Source organism: Cavia porcellus, unplaced genomic scaffold, assembly GCF_034190915.1.
Source record: "Cavia porcellus strain 051 isolate PalLab524CR breed Dunkin Hartley unplaced genomic scaffold, mCavPor4.1 scaffold_8, whole genome shotgun sequence".
NCBI classification, from domain to species: Eukaryota; Metazoa; Chordata; class Mammalia; order Rodentia; family Caviidae; genus Cavia; species Cavia porcellus.
Genome location: NW_026947491.1, coordinates 85,448,260 through 85,469,370, shown reverse-complemented (window position 1 = coordinate 85,469,370; position 21,111 = coordinate 85,448,260). Strand labels below are relative to the sequence as shown.

Below are 21,111 nucleotides of genomic sequence, written 5' to 3'. Positions count from 1 at the left end.
GTAAGAGCGTAACATCTAGATTTTTTGTTTTTGTTGATAATGAACTGCAGATACCCTTTACTGATCTAGAGAGCAAAATAACTTTTGAAATATTTCAGTTTTTTAAGAAGCATCCTTTGTGTTTTGTTTTCATTACATCTCTTTCTTTTGTCCTTTTAAAGGATTTTACTACACTTACAGCAGATTTGTGTGGAAGAAAGAGGTTGCTGGCTAATAAGCCTAGCGGCAGGGGCCTGATTCTGTCTGCCCCATTCCAACAGCAGGCTTCTTGGTCTTTAAGTCATTATGTTTTTGCCTGCCCCAAACTACCATATGGGAATGTAGAGTGCTCAAACAAGGAAGAATTGTCTTAGAGCTGGCAAGTACTCTGTTAACTGTCCTACAAGTTAAAATCGCTTCTCACCAGGTTATGGAGCTTGTGTCTTTGATCTTTAGCGAACAGAATGTGCACATGTGTGTGCGTTTTATTGATCTAACAATGGATAACTTTGCTCTCACTGTAGCTTCTGAGATTCCAAACTCCCATAACTTTGGCATCCACTTACTGTTGATTTAAAACATAAAGAAGTTTTAAAAATAAAAAGGTTTTAGAAGTCAGGAGAAGCTGGGTATGGCAGCACACACCTGTAATCCCAGCACTGGGGAGGCTAAGGCAGGAGGATCATTGTGAGTTGGAGACCAACCTGGGCTACAAAATGAGCTCAAGGTCAGTCTGAAATGCATAGTGAGACCCTGCCTCAAACACACACACACACACACACACACACACACACACACACACACACAGAGTTAAGAGAAGAAAATATAAGAGAAAGCATAAGTTTTCTTATAGGTTACTCTTTGAGGAATGCTTAAAATGTCCCTTTAGACTCTGTGTACCTTTGGTTTTCACACATCAGGTTTTATGTTCCTCCTTGTGGCATAAAAGGTACTAGATGTTTGGAAATGTTTTGCACCACAGTGTGATCTGTTTGACCCCTTAAAAATGGATCACATTTGAGAAGTACAAGAGGAATGCAGTTCAGTTAACCTGTGAAGATTTGAAAGGGAGCATGCTTAATTTCACATAGGAATTGTCAGAGCCTGTACCATTCGGAAACAGTGATGAAGCATGAGGCATGTGTGTTTGTCTCCTTCAGGTGCCGATACCCTGCTACCTGATTGCTTTAGTTGTTGGAGCTTTAGAAAGCAGGTGAGCTTTTGAACAAATGTCAAGATTGTGAAACTGTCACTTTAGATGTCTTAAACTTCTGTTGGGACTAAATGATATATTATTTGTGTAGTTTTTGAGGTATCAAGCTGACATTCTAGAAAAAGTCAAGTCTACTTGTAAAAATTTGCAGAAAAATCTTTACTACTTTTCCATTAGAGTTCCTAACTATTGCAGAATGAGCATGCTCTTACCTTTAGTTTAATACCTGGATTCTACTAATGCAAACTTAAACAAGTTGGGGCTAGGGATTTAGCTCAGTAGCACAAGTGCTTACCTGGCAAGCACAAGGTCGTGAGTTTGATCCCCAATACCAAAAAGAAAAAAAAATTTAAACAAGTTACTTCCCATAATCTCCATTTCCTTATCCATGAAAGTATGAAATCTGTGTTTCCTACCTTGTAGGGAGGGTATATGAACCAAATGATATAAAATATACAGAAGTACTCAGGAGCCTATAAATAGCACAGAAATGCATTATATTTTATTTTGCCAATAGGTTAAGTGTCCTGCCTTCAGGATGTGTATAGTAATCACATTTTTCTAATTGCTAGAAAGGTGAGCATGATAGAGAAGACAGGCAAACATAGACGCGGCTCCCACTTCCTGTAGTTGCTGGCTGAATCCTTGGGCATCACATCGCCTCTGTGGGTTTCATTTCCTTCACTTGGAAAACAGAAATAATATTTATATGCTTCATAGGGTCGTGAGAGTTAACCCACCTGGCATGCATAAGGCTCCTGGCTTATGGAGGCACTTAGTAAATGACAGTTGTAATAATTGTCACAGCAACTCACGATCAAAAGCTCTATTTGTATGCTAACTCTGGAACATTTATCTCATTGCCTCCATGGACATGTTTCTTGTATGAGAGTCTCCAGCTTTTAACTGCGTAATTTATAGAAGTTTGTATCTACCGCTGGTCTGAGATAGTCTCTTAGGTTCTGAACTGGGTTTCTGTAGTTGTGGGTTTAGAGGAGACGACCAGATCTCCAGTGATAATCTTAGCAGGGCCAGTAAGCTAGCCATTGGGGGGCCTGCTTCCTTAGACAGCTGAGAATCTGTTGCTGCGCATACAGTAGCAGGCCTGGGTTTCCAAAAGGCCCGTTTAAACTCTTCCTTTCTCACAAGCACAGAGTAAATCTGTTCCACTCTATGAGTCTGTGTACAAGGCACTGCAGGTCTCACCTAGAATCACTTGGATAATGTGCCTTGAATTTCTTTTTCATTAAGCTTTATAATTTTGCAGAAAAATTGGCCCAAGAACTTTGGTGTGGTCTGAGAAAGAACAAGTGGATAAGTCGGCTTACGAGTTTTCTGAGGTTAGTCATAGTTATCCTTGTAAATAACTGGGGTAGTAAATCAAACTGAATGTGACATAGCGTTTTAGATATAGTAAAGGAATCAGTGTATCTTATTCTGTGTGAGTTTTTGTTGCTTCTTTTATCATTTTCTTTAAAATAAGGTGCTTTAACTTGTAAATGCCATATGAAGTAATTTAGACTTTTAAGAAATTACTTGGATAATAATTCAGACCCATGAATATATCTACATTCATTTTTCAGACCGAATCTATGCTTAAGATTGCAGAGGATCTGGGAGGCCCTTACGTGTGGGGGCAGTATGACCTCCTGGTCCTGCCCCCGTCCTTCTCTTACGGCGGCATGGAGAACCCGTGTCTTACTTTTGTAACTCCTACTCTGTTGGTAAGTGCAAACTGGTCTTCATCTGAAGCTAGGATCTCAAAAAGAAGCCTAGGTAGGAAGAACCTAAGACTTCTAATAATCGTTTTTAAAAGATTTCCTTTTCTTTATATGATCATTGCTTTAATTTTATTGCTGTTGTAGTTACCAAAATTTCATTTTTGAAAGGGAAAATAATTTGGCCATTTTTAGGGATAAGAATATGTTCAGAATATTTGAGGACATTAGCGATAGGGATGCTGTGTGGCAACAGCCCATTAATTGTGGAGGCGCAGCCATCGCCTACACTTGGCATGTGGGTGCTAGGGAAGCAGGCAGAAACCCAGGGCAGCGTGTGTGCAGCAGAACTGGCTGGAGTCTGTTGCTGTGTTTGTTGTGCCTTGTCAGCTGCTTTGAATGACGAACAGCCGGGCGGAATGGGTCAGCAGCTAAGTAACCAAGATGAGGTACACTGTAGGACACCTAGCACACTGCACACGCTGCTTAACTGCATTGTGGGTACAAGGAGGGAAAGAAGGTGATGGTAGGTCAGAGTGAATATGTGAAACAGAAGTAGGGGGAGTGTTTCCTGGAAGTTAGAGACAGGTATACTGGCCCTCTTGGCGTTAGCAAAATTTGCGAGGATGAGAACGAAAAAATAGGCCAAGTTTCAATCCTTTCAGTTTTTTTTTTCCTTTAGTACATGTCTTCTTTGAATTCTTTAAAGTGCCCTCGAAAAAGTATAGTGACAGGTAAAGCCAGAATATCAACTGGGGAGGAAGGCAGTGTTTTAAATGTTCCCTGCAATTTGACTACTAAAATAATTCTGTATTTTCTTTCGCTCTTTTTATAGGCAGGTGACAAGTCACTGTCCAATGTAAGTTAAGATTTGTTTATAGCCTTGCTCTCAAGATGTATTAAGTAATTGATTTTAAAATATGCATTTCCTGTTATGTTGAAGATGTAGTTCTAAAACATAACTTGGGGATTGTCTTAAGAGTCAGACATTATTATGTTAACAACTAAAAGACTTGAAAATTTATGATTTGATCTCTTCATCTGCTTATGAAATATTTTAATGCAGTCGTGGATACATGTAATTTTTTTAATTATTTGAATTATTCCTACTTTTTGGTCTCTGATATTATTTTGCTGAACTGAGTAATTCTCTGAAAATATTTTTAAAATAACCAATAATGAGGAGTCAAAAGGGGAAGGATGGTTAAATAATGTCTTGTTTAAAGTTTAGGTCATCAGTTTCACTACTCCTCACCCACCACTGTTTCCTTTAGGTTATTGCACATGAAATATCTCATAGTTGGACAGGAAATCTAGTGACCAACAAAACTTGGGATCACTTTTGGTAAGTATTTTTAATGATTTGTTCTTGTTACAGGTTGATTTCTTTCCCCACCTCCTACCACTCTGGATTGTTTTCTGTCTTCTTCTGTTACCAACCTTTTAGTAGGCAGAGATTTCTTTTTAATTCTGGAACATTCATCACAGTGTTAAATACAGTTTGGGTGTTTAGTTTATGCTTTTTATTTTGTTCTTGATGCAGACACTTGTTTTTATGACTGCATGTTTGTAGTATATACTGAATATATTCATAATGAGGAGATAATAGATAAATATAACACATCTTAATTCTTTCTATGTCTCCTCCCCTTGCTGTATCTCTTGGTTCCCTTCCCCTTTGCAAAAGACCTGACCTCCTGTTTCCTGTGCTGTAAGAGAAACCGTACACATTAAACACAGAGACATGTGAACCAGAACCATGGCGAATTTTTCCTGCTGCCATCTTCAGGGCTGGGCTGGGCTGGGCTGTCCACTGACTGCTTCCAGTGACTGCCTGGGAGCCACAGAGGCAGCCAAGACCATAGTCATTGAACTTTCTGGCTACTGCCCTCCATGAGAGGCACAAAGGAAATATTTTGCTCATTATCCTGCATTTTCTCTCAACCATGACAGGCCTTTAATTTTTAAAACATTTTTTTTCAGGTTGAATGAAGGACATACTGTATATTTGGAACGTCACATTTGTGGACGATTGTTTGGTGAAAAATTCAGACATTTTCATGCCCTGGGAGGATGGGGAGAACTACAGAATACGGTAAATAAATCGGGCTCTTCAAAACCTTCATCCTAAGTTACATAGTTGTTTGAAATTGCAGTTTGTAGAGTAGTGAAAGTCATGTTTAGAGATGTGGAAAGTGAAGCAGAGGCTGCTGAAGCAGTATCATTCATGGTTGGGTGACCTGGCCGGAATCAAGATCTCACTGAATGAATCTCTACTGTTAATACAGCTGCCGTATGTTTGAATTTTATTTAGCATAGCAGTGTCGTATTTAGAAGCTGTCCCCTGAACGCTAAATTTGCTGATGAGACATTGAATCATTTTTTTTGTCTTTGATAAGACTGTTATTGGGTGAGAAATATCAGGGTTACATAAGTAGCCATTTGCTGTCTCTTTTTCCTTTCTCTCCCTGCCCCTCCAGGAGTAGGGGTTGAACTCACGGCTCTTACACTGAGAGCTACATTCCTAGATTGTTTAATTTGGAGATGGGGTATGTCTGTCTCTAAGTTTCCCAAGCTAAACTTGAACATGAGAGCCCCTGCCTCAGTCTCCCAGAGTGCAAACAGCCATTCTTTGAGTAGATGTCCACAGGTTCTGACACCATATCATAGTATTGTCCGTCTGTCAGTTTATTTACATCATCGCCATCACTGAGTGCTTCCTTACCAGCTAGTTGGCAGGCTGTGTCTGTCTTCATAGCTGAACGCTCATCTTACTTCGTGTTGTGCAGGTGAAAACTTTGGGGGAGACACAGGCTTTCACCAAGCTTGTGGTGGATCTGACAGACACAGACCCCGATGTAGCCTATTCCTCGGTGCCCTACGAGAAGGGCTTTGCTTTACTCTTTCACCTTGAGCAGCTCCTTGGGGGACCAGGTAAGCTGTTGCTAGTTTCCGATTTGTTTTTCTTTTTGAGATAATAGGAAAATAACAATGTGAATTATTATTCTGCTTCATTTTATATTCCAGTTCACTCTGCTAGACAAGTATGTATCATTTGCTAATGTTCTCTAAAACTTGTTCTAGAGTTCTATAAACTTGTTCACAGAGTACTATATAATACTGCTTGACTTACAAAAAAAAATACCTCACCTAGTATTTTAGGAGTTAGGATAATGTATACTCATTGAAAAAAAGGCGCTGTGAAACACATTTATAAGAGTAACAAGTAACAGTCCATCAAGTTACCAGCACCCAATCACATGGTAAAACTATCATGAATTTTTTTCCTTCTTCACAATCTTATAGATAGAGTTGATTTTACTGCAGATCTTAGCAATCTCCGCATACAACTTTTTTCTTCCTAAGCCAAGAATGTTAAGCTTTTCACTAAATGGAAGCACTGCCTGGCTTCTCTTGGGCATATTTCAGTTGCCTGCATTACTACTATTATGCTGTGGAGTCATTCATAAGTAAAACAAGAGATACTATCATTATTCACAGGTACCATGGTAACCATGACAATCTGACAACCAGTGTGGCTGCTAAGATGTTTTCAGACAGACAGAGAGAGAGAAACCACATTCACATAGCTTTTATGATGGCATATTGTTGTAATTGTTCAAGCTTATTATTAAGAAGCGTTAATTTCTTGCTAATCCTTATAAATTAAATTCACACAGGTATGTATGTATAGGAAAAATATAATGCTGTATATTTAGGGTTTGGACTATCCATGGTTTCAGACATCTACTGGGGATCTTTGAATATGTCCCCCATGGATAAGAGGATTCTCCTGTAGTATATCTTCTGCATCTGTTTTTATTAGTTTCTTCAGCACTCACATCCTGTGTGATCTATGTGGGTACACATAAATCCATCGTGCTTTCACTGCCATCAGTATTTCCTGTGTAGGTGTGCCAAGTTTGTGTGACCTCCTGTTCATGGCCACTGAGGTGGCCTCTGTGTTGATTGCGTTTGAAGGCCCTCACTCCCCTGGGTCCATGCTCCCTCACTGACCTTGTTTTCTTCCTGTTAGTGATATCAGGGTTATCACCTGTAGAACTTGTGTTAGGTTCCTGCTCTGTACCTTCAGTGTGCTGCCCCTTTACCTGTAAATAGGGTTTCTCTTCTTCAGCCAACTGTATGTTCTTCAAGACCTATTTTACATCCTACCCCGCTTTTTTAATCTTTTGAGCTGTCATTCTTTGCGTGTTCTCTGAGTGTTCATTACAAATCACAAAAATAGGTCAAGAAAATTTCCTTTCTGTGAACTGATGTCTTTTTGTTTCTTTTTAAATTTTTTACTCTTAGAGGTTTTCCTGGGATTCTTAAAGGCTTATGTTGAGAAATTTTCCTACAAGAGCATAACCACTGATGACTGGAAGAACTTCCTGTTTTCCCACTTTAAAGATAAGGTTGGGTTTTAGAAGTTTTCTTCTTTTTCATGTTCAATGTGTTTTTATTTATTGACTCTGTTAGAATAAATAGAATTACTGTGTTTAACAGTAATATTGGTTCAGAATTTGCTTTAAGACTCAATTTTCCTATTTTAATTATTTTAACAGACTAGTAATAATATATATATATGTATGTATATATATATATATATATATATATATATACATATATACATATATACACACATTTATTGTAGACAAGAGACTTGGGTATACAAATTTACTTTAGAAAAGAGACTATTCCACAATGTATACATCCATTAAAACCTCACGTTGTACCCCGTAAATGTACACCATGATGATCTGATGGTTAAAAACAATAAATTTAAAAAGAAAAGAGACTTAGAAATTACCTTGACCTGGCAGAAAGAAAACTGTAGATTTGAGCATGTGTGTTTGTCGCAGGGTTTTTCCCTACAGAACAGGTCATTCAGCTCCTCTCACTCTTCGCAGGTTGACATTCTCAACCAGGTTGACTGGGATGCCTGGCTTTACTCTCCCGGGCTGCCTCCCATCAAGCCCAAGTAAGTACTTCATTGCTAATGTGCTTTCTCTATTCTCCGAAATCCTAAAGCACCCCAAAACATCCGTTGGCTGTCACTATTAGTGATTTGAATCTTATCCCTGAAGCCAAAAGAATGATTTTCATGATTTATAAAAATGACTAAGTTCCATTCATTGCAAGTAGTTATTGAAAACCCCTTTTCTGCACAAAGATGGTCAGAGACTTAGAATAAGCTATTATTCCTTCCCTAAAACTTTTGCAATCAGAAAAATAACACTTTGAGCCAAGCATGGTGTCATGTGCCTTTTGGCCTGTTTATGTATTTTGGGAGGCCAGGCATGGAGATCACTTGTGCCCACAAGCTAGAGACCAGCCTGGGCAATGTGGCACAACCCTTTCTCAAAAAAGAAAAAGCTTTAATTATTTTATTTTTGGTATTGGGAATTGAACCCGTGGCTTTTGCAATAAACTACATCCTTAGCCCTCTATTTGTTATTTTTAATTTTGACACAAGATCTTCCTAAGTTGACCAGGCTGTGTTCAAAGTTGGAATCCTCCTGCCTCAACCTTCCAGAGTGCTGGAATTACGGGGGTGTACCTTCACACGGGGCTCAGAAAAAGTGCACTATGCTAATCATTTCAACAGTGTTGTAAATTATCTTCATCTCTAGAGAGAGTGTATTAGGCTGAGTTAGGGAAAGTGTCTTGCCCAAGGTTGTCTCAGCTTGTGAGTAGTAACAGTTGAGCTTCAAGCCCTGACAATTGTGCCTTTCAGTACGCTGCCTTTTAAAGTGAAGACCTTCCCCAAACCATGTCCTGAACTCTGGTCCTTACGAGTTCTGGGAGACTTTGGCGTCTGCTTCTAGTTGATTCCCCTTGGATCATGCCTACTAGCTGCCCTTACACCTGGCAGCCTTGTGTGATTGCTGTCCATCAAGTTACCAACACCCAATCACATGGTAAAACTATCATGAATTTTTTTCCTTCTTCACAATTTTGTAGATAGAGTTGATTTTACTGCAGATCTTAGCAATCTCAGCATACAACTTTTTTTCTTACTAAGCCAAGAACATTAAGCTTTTCACTAAGTGGAAGCACTGCCTGACTTCTCTTTGGCATATTTCAGTTGCCTGCACACTTATATCCATTCCATGCTTCTCCACCATTCTCCAGACAGAACTAGAGCAGACCCAGAAGACCAGATGGGTCACGCCAGCCCTTGCTTAACAGTCTTCACTGGCATCCTGTTGGTCTTGTATATGACCCAATATTTTACTGCAGGAGTCCCCAGCCCCCAGGTCATGGCCTGGCACCCATCCATGGCCTGTTAGGAACCGGGCCACACAGCAAGGGGTAAGCAGTGCATAAGCAGTGCATCATCAGTGTTCACAGTTGCTCCCCACTGCTCACATCACAGCCTAAGCTCTGCCTCCTGTCAGGTCAGTAGGTGTTAGATCCTCATAGGAGCACGAACTGTAGTGTGAACTTTGTATGTAGGGGATCAAGGTTGCGTGCTCCTTTGTATCCTCTCAAAACCACCCTCACCCCTTCATAACATCCCATTCATGGAAAAATTGTCTTCTACAAAACCAGTCCCTGCTGCAAAAAACGTTGGAGACTGCTGCTTCAAGGGGCAGCACAGGAGTTCTGATGCTGTCTTCTGTGTTTCACTGGGTCTCTGGAACTCTTTACACCTCGGTGTATCTGAATTCATTCTGTCCACTGGGGCACAATCTCAATGCTATCATTCCTTGACCTCTCCAACCAGGTCAGATCTCCTGTTCAGGAGTTTCCTGAGGCTGTGCATCACTGTCATACTGGGGAAGCGTACTTATAGCTTTACATTTATTTGTGTGACTGTGAAAATCTTTCCCTGAACTGTAGTATAAGCACCCTGAGAACAACTCTCAAATCTGGTTTTGCACTTGACTTTTCTGAGGACTTTACTGTAAATAGGGTTGCTTCTTCTCCCTGGGCCCATCCTTAAATTTTTTTAATTACATTGGGAAGGGAGTTTCAGGACGCTGAGAATCCTCCCAGCCAAAGGTCTCTTGCTGTCCTGTTGTTGAAATCAGTGCTGGGTAACATCCTAGCAGTAGGTCAGTCGTGGTCCTCTGGTCCACTCATTCTTGAGGCAGACACATTGCATACCGGCATCCACAGCCCAACAGCCTCCTGAAGATAGATGGGCTGCAGCTTCAGAGGAGGGGGATGTGCTGACCCCTCTACACTCACCCCTGAAGAGCAAATGAGGAGTCCAGTTATGGCTGTCATTTGTGCAGGCTCCATAGTGACTTCTAGTCACATAAACCCCAAGGACAGGAGCCCCTCTGTTCCCTAATACAGATAACTCACCACACATCCAACTTGTGAACAAAGTAGGATGTTTCACAAGAACTTTGCACACCGTATGTGTTCTCTTCCATTGTTGGGACACCTACCTACTTTTTATTTTCTAAATTGAAAACACGTGCGTATCAGTGTAACTTGCTTTGCTTAATAATCACAGTGTGTTAATCCCACATTTTTGTGAAAAGAATAGACTCGCACAGTGATGTTGGACTCTCGGGGATCCGGCATTAGAGCAGTGCTTGTTTGCTAGCAGGCACTTGCAGATTCGTTGGGCGGTGGGACAGCTGAACAACAGAAGATCAGCTCTCCTCCTGTTCACCTGGGTGCCTGGACTTTTCCTGCCAGCAAGCACCCGGTGTGTTCACCGGGTTCCAGCTGCCTTGTCACATGCTTCTTGAGCATGTGACCAAGTCGTGCTGCGACACTTTGCCATTCTTCCCAAAGGACAGTTGGGAATGTCTGCCTGGATTGTCAGTAATTTAACGAGACAAGTGGTAACTAATCAAGCAAAAATTTTCTATTTCTGTCTTTTATCTTTATTTGAAGTTCTATATCTTTATTTAAAAGGATCTTTGAGATTTAAGTGTTTTATAGCTTTAAAACTGCACTTATGCAAAAGCAGGCGCATGTTTAATCTTTAAAATGTTTTATCTCTGCAGTTATGATATGACTCTGACAAATGCTTGCACTGCCTTAAGTCAAAGATGGATTACTGTGAGTATTAATTGCGATTTTTTCCTCTTTTTCAAATTGTCTGTCCTCCTATGGAAAGTACGGCAAACCATGAACCACTGTGTTCAGAAAGACTCTTTGAATATGCAGCTTACTATCTTGGCTGATGCTATCTCTGCCTTCCATGTATAAAATTAAGTTTCATGGGAAAGAAAATCAATGATGATGGCATTAGTTCTGATTGTCCCTGCTTCTTTTCTACTCTTAAAGTGTGCAAACATATTTGGAGTTTACATTTTTTCATTAAAATCTGTAAGATACTATTTTGCATATTGCAATTACGTGTACCAGACAAATCTGAAATGATGTTCAGTGACTGCGAATGCCACTGGGAAGAATCAAGGGGCTTTGTTTTGTTCTTAACTTTTTTCATGGCTGTGAACACATGATCTATAGGTAGCAGTGGACATTTGGAAGGCTTTTGAATTGTAAATGAAAGAACCAGAATGGTGTATTAGGACCACTGACCCAGCAGCATAGTTCCCAGTTCAGTAAAGCTGGATTGACTGGCTCTGTATACCCACTTTGACTGTGGCCACTGGGCCTGGAGTGGCACTGAATTCCCGTTGTGGAGTGTTTAATTGTGTGTTCTTTCTAAATAATTTAGAAAGGCTTTGTGATTTTTTATCCAAGAAGTAATCTGGTAACGCATCTTACCTCAGCTAATGCCTTGCCCTTCTACCTAGACCTGAAACTTTTTTTTACTGTGTGTGTATGCATGTGTGTATATTTCTTAAGTGTGTCATGGAAAAAAGGAAGAGATATTTAAGAAACAGGAGTCCTTGACATGTGCGTTAGCATACTCTGTTTTAATCTGAAAGGTATGTTCCAGCTTGCTCAGTGCTGGGTTAAACTACTGATTTCTGCTCACGTATTCCTTCAGGCCTCACAGCCTAGATGGACAGCTGTCAGTCATCTGGTATAGTATTGGAAATAGTGAGAGCCTGGTGATCCTAGTGTTTTCTTCTATTTATGTACTTTCTCATTTGCTTTTCATAAACATTAAAGAAATATAAAAGAATGTACAATAGAAAAGACACTGATAAAGTATAAACCAATAAAGTGAAAAACCGTGTCTCTGTACCCTACCACAAGCCTAAGAAATAAAGCCTCACCAGTTCTGTGGAGCAGTAGAGAAGTTCTAAAGGGACAGAAAGTTGAGATAATCAAGAGAATTCTGAAGGGAAAGCGCAAAGTAAATATTTCCTTAAAACCATATATGCAGGGGCTGGAGGTTTATCTCAGCAGCATAAGCGCCTGCCTTGCAAGCAGGCAGTTGTAAGTTCAATCCCTGGTACCGATAAAAAGGAAAAAGACAAAAGAAAAAAAAACCATATGTGCATTAAAGTTTTTCTGAGAATGTATAGAAACTGTTTGTACTGCTTCCTGAGAAATAGGACTTGGGAGGACAAAGCAAAGGAACCTTTCGCTGTCTTATTTGATTTTTTTTTTTAACCTTTGTGTGCCATTCTTTTAAAATTAAAAGAAACTTCAGCCAGGCGTGGTGGCACAGGCCTGTACCGAGCTACTCGGGAAGCTGAAGCAGCAGGATGTAAATTTGATACTGGTTTGGGCAATACACCCAGAGCCTGTCTTAAAAGAGAAAGGAAAAAACTTAAACTTCTAGCACAAAGACTTTAAAATAAGTTTTTAAAGATTTTGAGTCCTCAAGTTTGAATTAATATTCCTTAATCCTGTTCTCAGAAATTTGTAACAGCGAATCCTGATTTTTAGAATAGAGACCTACTTTTATCTTTCTGTTAGATGATTTCCAGGATGAAAGGTAGAAGTAGATGTGTGGAGACGGAAAGAAACAGCACTCGGTGGACTTACCAAAACAGAAATGCAAGCTGGTCTCTTATCACATTTTTTAATTAGCTTGCAAATTAATTGCAGGTTTCTTGTGATACTTCTTTGCTTTGGAGATCTCAGGACCTGAAATGATACAAGGATGCTGAGGGGAGGTGGCCGGCTGCTCTGCAGTCACTTTTCTAAGTTACAGTAACTTAATCTCAGCGTTACATAAGTCCCTCAGCCTTAAATTTACTTCATCTGATGTTCACCCATGTATTTTATTTTTACTTTTATGTCAAATAAGTCATAATACCATTAAATTATAACATGAATGGACATAACCAGGTGACATTTATTCTAGGCCAAAGAAAAGGACTTAAATACATTCAGTGCCACAGACCTGAAAGATCTCTCTTCTCATCAAGTGAACGAGTTTTTAGCACAGGTGCTCCAGCAAGTAAGTACGAGCTGAAAACAGCAGAAACTAAAACAGCTCCCCGTGCACAGAATGCACAGTATACGCATCTTGGGAAAAAAATACTACTGTGAAAACTCATAGAAAAAAATAATTTTTAAATTCCTTTTTTGTAATCTAAAAGAAAGCATTTACTGAATGCCTATTCTGTTTAACATTGCATTGAATATAAAAATACATCAGGAAGAATACACCTTGTTCTCAAAAAGCTCGTAGTCTAGCAGACAGAGGAATATAGATAAAATTTAGCAAGGAAATGCGTTTTGGGGACCACTTGGATAACTTAGGACATCTTTCCCGGGAGCCATCAGGGGAGGCCTCCGGTGCTGTGAGGCTTGCATCACCCGTGCAGGGAGGCGGGACTCCCAGCTGAAGGGCTGTGGGCCTGGTGAGGAGCTAATGTAGCCAGCCCTACAAAGGCTGCTACAACCAGCTGCAACGCTTAGCCAAGGAGTTTGGGTTTCATTCTGGTCAGTGGGGAAGGATTGAAAATTGTAACAGGCAACTCACTGGACAAAATGGTGGGTCACGAATGCCAGCGTCCTCTGCTTGCTAGTGATTGAAACTCACTGAGAGACGTGGCGGGTATGAGGAAGGAGAGGCCCAGCCAGACTCGAGATTCTGTGGCGTGAAAGCAAGGGCTTTGTGAGCCGCTAGATTTGGGGATGGACAGGGAGGGGTCCAAGCAGACTCTAAGGTGAGCTCGAGGTTAGAAAGGACATAGGGACCTGGGAGGAGTGCAGTTCCAGAGGGAACCATGGCTGGGCCTTGCGTGTTACATGAAGGAGCCCCTGCGCTGAGGACCTCGAGGTGGGCACAGATTTGGGACAAATCTATACAGAAAAGAAGCATTTTGAGCAGTAAGAAGCCCAGTCACACTAAGATAAAATCAGCTTTCAGTGCCTCAGATCATAATGGTTTCATAACTTTCCGTAACCTGGCAGTGTGGACTAGGACCAGGAAGAAAAATACTTAGTGACCCGGGAAGGACAGGGAAAAGCCTGGGGAGTCAGGGGCCTCAGAGGTGCCCTTTGCCACTTGGAGTAGCAGAGTGGACTTGGGAGAGCCCCACAGTGAGTGAGAGCGGAGTGGCCAGGGAACGTGGAGTGCCCGTCCCACAAGGCAGAGGTTGAGGGCAGTTCTGTCTTCCTAGTGGCACCTCTGCCTGTCCCCCAGGGGCACCCCAAACTGCCTGTCCAACCCGAACTCATCCCCTTTCTGTCCCTCACCCAGACCTGTGTCCCTTGAGTGTGGGCTCGCATAGGCACAGGAGGTTCATGAGCAGCCTAAAACGATAGGCAGAGGTCTGCTTTGTAGGTAAACACATCCCCAGTGAATCCACAGGACTCAGCTGGTCCTCAGAGGGCTCCATAAAGCAGTGGTGGGGACCATGGCACATTTGTGTTGTTTTTCTTTTAAGACAAAAGATGTGAATGTATGAATTGTTTTTATTTTTTTCTAAACCAAAATTTCAGTATTCAGTTTTAATTACAGCGTTGGCACTTTATGATAAATAGGTGGGTGAGTTTGGGGTTGCAGTGTGGGGACTCATCTCTAAAAGCTTCACCATCCCTGATACCAAAAGTTAGATGCTACCATTTTGGAAGGAAACCGATAATTTGAAAGTGAGCTCAGAGGAAATACACAAAGATAAGCTGGGAGCCGTTGGGGAGGCAAAACTCGAGGGACTGTAATTTAATCTGGAGGAGGGAATGAATTTACGTATGAGAGGAGACTCCGGAACGGGTCTAGGAGGTAACATTTTTTACTAAAAAGTCTAAGAATCATTTTCACTTAACTCTTTTAGGTACCTCACAGAGTAAATTCCCTGTGTTTCTAGTAGAACGTCTTTATCCAGAATGAGTTTGCACAGAACTATCTTTATTTTTATCTGACTGACTTCTATGTTATAAAGTCCTTAGTGTGTTCATCTGGCTAAGACTCTCCAGCTCCTTTCTTTCTGCCAAGGAATCCTGTTGAAAGGATACTTGACACTTCTTTGTTTTGCTCTCAGGCTCCTCTTCCACTGGGGCACGTAAAGCGCATGCAAGAGGTGTACAACTTCAATGCCATTAACAATTCCGAGATACGATTCAGGTACTTCATTTTAACTTGTCTCTGTGGAACAAAGCAGAACAGTGGCTTAAAAGGCGGAGGAAAGGAAAGCGGCCCGAGACGCCCTTGAGCCTTGCGAAGGCTCTGTCATCTGTGTAAATAACTATGGTGCTGCGTAAAGAATATGTAGCTGCAATGTCTGTGAGATGTTAACATTAATCTTTTTGTTAGACTTTGTTCTAAGCTGCTCTTGCCTTTAAAAGAAACGTTAGAGTGAAGGATTCTTTCGTCACCAGCCAAATCGCTCTGAAATGGCATAGTAAGAAATCTTTGGTACTATGTCAGCTTTCTTAATTCAGATTTGAATTTGTAAGGTACATGAGCACCTCCATAATCCAAATGTTTTAAAACATACGGTCTTCTCCCAGACTGTGTCCCAGAACCATGTGTATACCTAGATTTGAAATCCCTGGAGTAAAGACAGAGAGTGGTGTGCGGTGTGGTGATAACGGGATTATTCATCTTCGCATCATATTCGGACACGTTATTTCCTGTTCCTTCCTCCTCTTCTCCCCGGCACCCCTGAAAACCCACCCTGCAGGTGGTTACGGCTCTGCATTCAGTCGAAGTGGGAGGAAGCAATTCCTTTGGCTCTAAAAATGGCAACTGAACAAGGAAGGATGAAGTTTACACGCCCTTTATTCAAGTAAGACCAAATCACTGTGCTTCCTGTTTACACAGGAAAGGGGTAGAGAGTTCTTAAGTCAGAGACACTCATAGAAGCCAAAGGATTTTTAAAAGAATTAGAAGATATGGGTGAGCAGGGACGGACAAGAAAAGGGATCTAAAACTAAGTGTAAAGACAAATGAGCAAATTAAACACAACCTTTTTGATTCAAGTGTTGCTAAGAAATAGAATAGGTTGCTTGAAATAATAAAGGAATGCTTGGTAAAAGGGGGAAAGTTATATTTTGCTAGCTAGATATATTTTAAGAATATCTCCATGGGGGGCTGGGGATTTAGCTCACTGGCACAGGACCCGCCTGACATGCTCAAGGTCCTGAGTTCGATTCTTAGCACCCCTCAGAAAAAGACTGTCTCCATGGAATTCATTGACTATGCATTTGTGTTTTGTTTTGGTTTTTTCTTTTCTTTTTATCGGTACCGGGGATCGAACTCACGACCGCCTGCTTGTAAGGCAGGTGCTTTTGCCGCTGAGCTAAATCCTCAGCCCTACGCATTTGTTTTATAGTCTGAAAAAATATGATCATGACATAAATGCCTATGATTAACATATTTGCTTTTCATTTACTTCATAAGGATTACAAATGGCAATATAAGTCATCCATTTTATAAAATGCAACCACAAAATTAATTTTTAAGTATTTTAAATTATATTTTATATGGTTTTCATAATTAAAACCATGTAGCTTTGAATTGAATACAGTATATTTTAAACAGTTTTTAAACCAGAATACACCTCCTTCTGGAAAAATAAGTATTCCTGCCTTATGATTTACAAATAGCTATGTTTAAAATGATCAATTCGGTATTTTTTGTGGTCATTCCAATTTATGTGCCATTTTTATTATTTTATGATGATATTTTCACTATCACTTGGTTGAGGTTTTCAGTTCTTTTTTTATAAATTTATATTTTTATACTCTTAAAATCTTAATTAGAAATACAAACATTAGTAAGCAGCTTTTTAAAAAGACAGAAGGCTTTGAGGTGCTCTTAGACAAGACCGATATGTAACCATTAAGTAAGAGGACACTGTTCAAACCCTAAAATCCCCCTGGCCTGCTTGGTACATGGCCACTGTCCCGGCCCCCTGGACCTGTCCCCGTGACTGCTGAAGTCTCTGACTGCCAGGGTGAGTGAGGCTCACCCTGATGCAGGGGTTGGTCCGAGGCCCTCTGATGGCCTGGGACTGGTGCTCATTGGGAGACACCTACCTCCGCCCTGCAGTCCTCTCGCGTTGAACCTTGGTGCTAACTTGTGCTCCTGCTCCTCCTCCCCTTCCGTGCCCTTCCCTCTCGCTCCTGCGTCTCTGTCTCTCCTGCACCTGTCATCTTTCCTTTTTTATTGGCAGGGACCTGGCCGCCTTTGACAAATCCCACGACCAAGCGATCCAAACCTACCACGCGCACAAGGCCAGCATGCACCCCGTGACCGCCATGCTCGTGGGGAAGGACCTGAAGGTGGAGTAAGGACCTGCCGTGTGCCGATTTCAGAGATTTCTTTTTTAAATTGACTTCATTAAAAAATAGAAAACTTCAACTCTCGTTGTAATTAAAAATGTCTTTTTTAGTTTCAGCTTTTTCTTGTCAGTGATTTTTTTGAGTTTTGCTACTTTATTATTTTTTTTAAACTAGTGGTCTAGTCTTTGAAAAGTAAATTTTAGTGAGCTGTTAACCTTTCAATTTACAAGTGTTAAATTTTCCAATTAGTTTTTTCCTACCATGGTCATAAAGCGAGTCATATGCTTTACCTGATTTTTTTTTCTGAAGTTTTTCATTTGAATCTGTCGCAAGCCCAGAGCTCAGCATCCTGATGGTTTTGAGTTTTAAACAGCCTCACACATGAGCACCCCCACCTCCGACAGACACAGGTGAACTCAGGGTGTGGCCCTCCACTGCCCTCCATGGATCCCTGCTGATCCAGGACTGTCCCCGTCTCCTCTGCTCAGGGTCAGCACTCCCACCAGCCCCTTGCACCGCCACCTGACAATCTGTGGGCCCTGCTGCCACCCTGAGACGTCCATCCAGCAGCACCCAGAGCACACAGCACATAGAGTCACAGCACATACTGTCCCCGAAAGAGGGGACACTACAGACAAGAACGCACACACCTGTGAGTGTGGCCCTCGGCATGCAGTTCGGGAACTGTAGCTATGCTAGGCAGGGCTCTTTGATCGCCGGTAACAGCAACCCAAATGACTGGCTATGCTAAGGAGAGAGGTGCAGGAGAGGCCCATACCCCGTGGACACACAGAAGGGGCTGCGGAGACGCCAGGCCTTCTGTCTCTGCTTCTCTCGTCTACATTGTGCAGTGGACACTTGCAGCTCCAATGGTACAAAGGGTTGCTGCCACAAGGGGACACTGTCTTGGAGTCCGATTCACTGACCTTGAAACTGACCTGGGTGGGATGAGACTGACTTGGATCTGGTCTGCCCCTAACCATATAAATGCAAGCCATGGGGAATGTTAGGAGAGGAAGCCAACCGAAAGGGCTGATGTGATGAAAAAGCCTTAAAAAAGATGGGGAGGAATTCCCGGGAGGGATCCCCAGAGTGTGGTGGCCCATGCCTGAGGCCTGAGGAGTCTCTTCTCCTGCTGTCCCTTGTAGATGTGTCCTTTTGGACGCTTGCCCGTGCTGCAGAGGGAAGGGTTAGGCTCTGTTCTCATTTGCCCCCCCTTGCCAGGAACGCCAGAAGAAGGAGCAGCTCAGATCCCAGGGCAGAATCATGCTATCAGAGATCAGACCCCAGCGAATCCATGCACCCAAACAGTGCTTTGTAAGGCTGTTTCACCCTGTGAGCGTCTAAGACTTGCTAAGCTGCTGCTTCCCAGCACCTATTAGTGATGCTCAAAGTGAGTGGAACAAGGGTTGTTTGAAGAATGCTGAGAACAGTGTCATGGAGAAGCCAGAGGGCGCTAAAGTCAAACCTATTCTAGCTGAGGCCACCTTAGGGCTTCCCCTGATGGGTGCAGCTCATAAGCCTATGTTGAATGTCTTTGTCTCAGATCACATATGCACATGATTACTGGATGAGCACAGATAATTTTTAGGTAGCGCTAAAAAATAAAGGGAGCTGAGAGTTGTGTCATCTAGGAATTCTGTAAAAGATAGGCCCAGCTGGGAGCGTGCTGTAGTTAGTATTTCTATTCCTCATGGTGGGTTGCAGGGCATCTTAGTCTAAGTCTGTATCCAGCAGCAGACAGCACCATGAAGGCAAAGGATGTGTCTGATTCATTTCATCCCCCGCACCTCCTGTAAAGCTTGTTACACAGCGAGTGTTCAAGAAGTATTTGTTGAATGCATTAATGACCAAGGATGGAGGAGCCAGGAGCTTGTGTTTTCTGGTGGACACAGGAGACTGGGCCCGGCTCTGAGATCAGAGGGATGGGTGTTGGGGTGAAGGCTTTGAGGATTCACTGATGCAGTGAGGTGCATCAAAGGGTCAATACCGAGAGTGGATGATCCCAGGACGTCTTCCTGCCTTGGTGAACAGAGATGGTTTGCCTTGAGGACTCAGGGCATGGGCTCCGCTCAAATGCAGGCCCAGACTTAGGGGTTGCAAAGGTAGGGGCTGAATGTGTTTGAGGAAGACTGGTCCAGGGGAGCAACCAGGAAAGTCGGTGGGGAAGCTGGTGGGGGGTAGAGGCAAGAAGTCCTGGAAGGAGAGGCCGGAAGACAGAGGGTGGAAGTGGACGTCAGAGTTTAAGATGACATCAAATTCAGGCAACAATGACTCCAAGCTGCAGGCGAAGTGTGGCTGGCTGAAGGGCAAGTTGCAATTAGACTGCAGGACGCTGCCTTAGGATGAGAGGCTTGGGATGTGGACACAGAGAAGCTGTGTCAGTTTCCGATGAGGTCTGTGGTAATGGAAATGGACAAGGATTTTCTACTGCAGTAAATCCCTATCAACTGGTTTCTACTGAAGAGCTGCTTAGTGAAAGCAGGGCACATCTTCCTTTGACCCCTTTTCCATGCAGTGCAGGGTTCTTCCATGCTACAGGTAAAGAATTGGGTGCACAGAGCAGTGAATCCCTGATGAAGAAGCTTAATTGGTGAAGAAGCTTAATTGATGAAGAAGCGCATAGTGAGAACAGCCCTGGGAAACGTAGCCAAAGGAGCTCCATCTTTTGGGCACTCCCCTGCCCCAGCATGCAGGGGTCCCAGTGCCCAGCAGGTGCTGGGGTCATGAGCCAGGCTGCAGCATAACAAGGTTCCCCACCACCGCCACTGGTCAGAGCCTGCCGAGACCAGCGGCACTTCCTGAGGCAGATGGGATGGGAGCAGAGTACATACAGCTTTCCCCAAGGCCCTTTTTGCTTTCAATCCTGCTTTTGCTGTTTTAATTAGTGACCTATAAAACCAAACACCTAGGAGGAGGTGGGCAGCTTCCCTAATGCCACAACCCACAAGGTGTCCACTGCTCTGTCAGTAACCCCTAATCAACTGAGTTACTCACCAACTGGACTTGTCCAACTTGTTCTTTGGACTGTTGGCCTCCTTTTAGTTCGGAAGCAGAAGCTCCTTCTCTGTCTCTGAAAATTTACATCATTAGGAGTACCCAAGTACCAAAAAGAAAGGACATTCCCAAAGCAACAGAGGTGATGTCGCGTACTAAAGCCCAAACTCTCCTACAACATTTCCGATATCACATGGCCTTCCGGGGCCGTTCTTTGCGTGAGCTCACCTTATCCTCCCAAGAACCCTTTAGAGTAGATACTATCATTATTCTCATATTATAGTCAAGGGAAGCGAGGCTCAGGAGAGGCTCAGGAAAGTCAAGTAACTTTACCAGCAGCCAAACAGCTGGGAAATCACAAAGCCAGGATTTGATCCCAAATTACTGCGTGGAACAGTTAACTCCTTCGTCCCTGGCCTGGAAACCAGAGGCTGATTACTCACTTGCCCGAGGCCAGAAACTATGGGCCCCCTGAGCCGCAGTCCTTACTTACCCAGAGTGCGACCTTTAGTTGTGAAAATGATCCCTGCCCTTTGCAGTCTTTCTTTGTGGAGCATTTCAGAAGGATTTGACTGTGGCAGGGAGTCCTTGCTCAATGTGTGTTTGTGGAATAAACAAATGCATGAAGAT

At 42.4% G+C, this 21,111-nt stretch overlaps 1 protein-coding gene and 1 long non-coding RNA gene across 2 annotated transcripts in view; one reads left to right on the top strand and one right to left on the bottom strand.

Moving 5' to 3' along the window:
- Nucleotides 1–17,599, top strand: part of Lta4h (leukotriene A4 hydrolase) — a gene marked incomplete at its 3' end in the record, with an annotated part of 28,606 nt that extends 11,007 nt beyond the window's left edge. Inside the window, 14 exon segments of the mRNA NM_001172979.1 lie at nucleotides 1,140–1,192; nucleotides 2,460–2,532; nucleotides 2,776–2,916; nucleotides 3,746–3,769; nucleotides 4,185–4,255; nucleotides 4,894–5,005; nucleotides 5,700–5,844; nucleotides 7,222–7,325; nucleotides 7,821–7,891; nucleotides 10,884–10,938; nucleotides 13,112–13,207; nucleotides 15,240–15,322; nucleotides 15,882–15,986; nucleotides 17,376–17,599. Of these exon segments, the coding sequence (NP_001166450.1) occupies nucleotides 1,140–1,192; nucleotides 2,460–2,532; nucleotides 2,776–2,916; nucleotides 3,746–3,769; nucleotides 4,185–4,255; nucleotides 4,894–5,005; nucleotides 5,700–5,844; nucleotides 7,222–7,325; nucleotides 7,821–7,891; nucleotides 10,884–10,938; nucleotides 13,112–13,207; nucleotides 15,240–15,322; nucleotides 15,882–15,986; nucleotides 17,376–17,493 (1,251 nt within the window).
- Nucleotides 14,656–21,078, bottom strand: LOC134477387 (uncharacterized). Its single transcript, XR_010049441.1, has 3 exons — nucleotides 20,975–21,078; nucleotides 20,482–20,557; nucleotides 14,656–15,343 (listed from the first exon to the last, which is right to left on the bottom strand). It is a non-coding gene; the product is annotated as an uncharacterized LOC134477387 (long non-coding RNA).
- Nucleotides 21,079–21,111: the final 33 nt, after the last annotated feature.